This window comes from Ammodytes marinus (assembly GCF_949987685.1).
Source record: "Ammodytes marinus genome assembly, chromosome: 18".
In the NCBI taxonomy this organism is placed as follows: domain Eukaryota; kingdom Metazoa; phylum Chordata; class Actinopteri; order Uranoscopiformes; family Ammodytidae; genus Ammodytes; species Ammodytes marinus.
This window is the reverse complement of record NC_137222.1, coordinates 1516784-1519317: the sequence shown is the minus strand read 5'-3', so window position 1 is coordinate 1519317 and position 2534 is coordinate 1516784. Positions and strand designations below refer to the sequence as shown.

At 40.8% G+C, this 2534-nt stretch overlaps 1 protein-coding gene across 1 annotated transcript; it reads left to right on the top strand.

Moving 5' to 3' along the window:
• On the top strand, positions 1-1651 carry LOC307264940 (zinc-binding protein A33-like). Its single transcript, XM_080046497.1, has one exon. The coding sequence runs from the start codon at positions 115-117 to the stop codon at positions 1453-1455; it is 1341 nt and encodes a 446-aa protein (XP_079902623.1). The 5' UTR covers positions 1-114; the 3' UTR covers positions 1456-1651.
• Positions 1652-2534: the final 883 nt, after the last annotated feature.

Here is a 2534-nt window from a genome sequence, read left to right as displayed (position 1 = left end):
TACAGGGAGTGACAACTCAGCTGGAAAACACACGTTTTGGAATAAATTACATTGGAAAAGTGAAGAGACTATAACGTGGTGAGTCCTGCTATTGAAAGATAAATTCAATACCAAATGGCTGAGAAAGTTGCTCTAGTGGAAAGTTTCCTGAACTGCCATGTGTGTTCAGAGATTTTTACGGAGCCTGTGTCTCTGGGCTGCCACCACAGCTTCTGTTCAAGCTGCCTGAAAAAATTCTGGGAACAAGCTAAAAACAAAAACTGTCCCATTTGTAAAAGAAAAGATTCAAAGGATAATCCAAGAGTGAATTTTGCACTAAAGGAACTGGCTGATTCTGTTGCTGGGAGACAGAAAACTGGATCATCTGAGAGTGAAAAAGGAGAGAAGAAAGTGGAGGTGGTGTGTAGTAAACAACCAGAAGAGCCTAAATCGTTTGGTGGGGTGGTTCCTATAGAGCAAGCAGTCAGTGACCTGAAGGAGCTGCTGAAATCTCTACAGGACAAGAGGGACAAATGCAACAAAGTGGAGAAAACGTACAATGAAGTGGTTCAACACTCCAAGAATCAGGTAGTGTCCACGGAGAGGCAAATCCAAGCAGAGTTCAACAAGCTCCACCAGTTCCTGAAAGAGGAGGAGGAGTCCAGACTGGCAGCTCTGAGGGAGGAAGAGAAGCAGAAAGGCAAGACTGTCGCCACAGAGATGAAGATAATCAAAGAGCAAATCTCCTCTCTGTCAGACAGTATCTCCGCTGTCGAAGCAGAGCTGCAGAAACAGACCGTGCCTTTCCTCAGCAGTTATAAAGCCACTCAGACCAGAGCCAGGGAACTGAGTTCAGAGCCAGATCCACAGCTGGTACCAGGAGCTCTGATAGATGTGGCCAAACACCTGGGCAACCTGGCCTTCAGAGTCTGGGAGAAGATCAAGGAGAAGATCCACTTCAGTCCGGTCATTCTGGACCCAAACACTGCAAACGGCTGGCTCTATCTGTCTGATGATCTGACCAGTGTGAGAAATGGAAACACAAAGCAGCAGCTTCCTGACAATCCAGAGAGATTCACTAAGCATACAGATGTCCTTGGCTCTGAGGGCTTTAGATCAGGGAAACACAGCTGGGAGGTGGAGGTGGGCGACCATCCTACCTGGATTATAGGTTTGGCTAAAGAGTCAGTTGACAGGAAGGGAGAGATATATCCCGCACCAAAATATGGGAACTGGTGTTTATGGCATCGTGATGGAAGATACACTAATGGTTGTGGTCAGACCGTCACAGAGAAGAAGGGTCTCCAGAGGATCAGAGTCCAGCTGGACTATGACATGGGGGAGGTTTCCTGCTACGACGCTGAAGACATGTCTCACATCTACACTTACAGGGACACTTTCACTGAGAAACTCTTCCCATATTTTTGTGTCGTAAATGCTGGTGATGCTAAAACAGCTGATATTAAGATCTGTTGATTTTCCTAATTGATGTTCAGGAATCAAAGTAAATTGTCCAGATTTCTGCCTCAAAATGTTTGTACCAATAAGCATTTGAGGTTTGATCTGCCTGTTTACAAAAAAAATATGTTAAGATGATTTTTTTTTTTGCATTTGTGCTTTATTAGACAGTTATTTGGAGAGACATAAATTAAATGGGGCAGTGGGGGGAGTGACATGCAGAGAACGACCCGGTCTGGATTCTAACCCGGGTCTGCTTTGAAGAGGGGGGGGGGGGGGGGGGGGGCAGTTGCTGCTGAGTCGTAGATTTATTTTTTGTAAACTGATTTAATTCTCTGAATTTTGCTTAATGTTTTAATATCCGTTTATTGTTTCCATCCTACACACTGTACAAACATGTAGACACAAATCTTTAGCCATTATGGATTTGGTTTGTTTATTGTTTGTTTGTTGTTTATTTTAGCCAAAATGTATTAATGGTGGGAACTCCTGATTTTGCTAATCTCTTTACTTTTTCATGGACTTCCAAATAATGTATTTTATTTTTTAAGTTGTCTTGTAGATACTCTGATTGAACTGGTGTTGCTTTCTTTGCTTTTTATCTAGTGTGTAAATTGTGCCACCGCTTAAAGTAATGTTTAAATTTCACAAGAAAATGTGGCAACAAACTAAATGCTGAAATCACACAATCAGGAAACGAACTTCACAAATCAGAGCTGTTAATTATCCTGGTTATCATCTTATAGTTTTGAGTCCAGATCTAACCACTACACCACAAGCACCCCCCATGAATCAGTTCTTATTGGTAAAATGATTATTCAAATCATATTGTATGTGATACTTTTTGCAGTGTATACATGATTAATAACATGAATGATAAATAGCAATTTCCAGTTCTTAATCATCATAAACACCAGCCGTGCAATTCAATAAACATGTTTTTTAATCAAATTAACTGTATTTTTATACTCTGTGCAGATGGATGTTGCTTCACATGATGTGTATTTAATTAACAACCAGTGTTTATTCAGAATTATGTGTTTGGGGTCGTTTCCAGTTTATACAATATATAATTTTAAAATATGAATTATAAATAG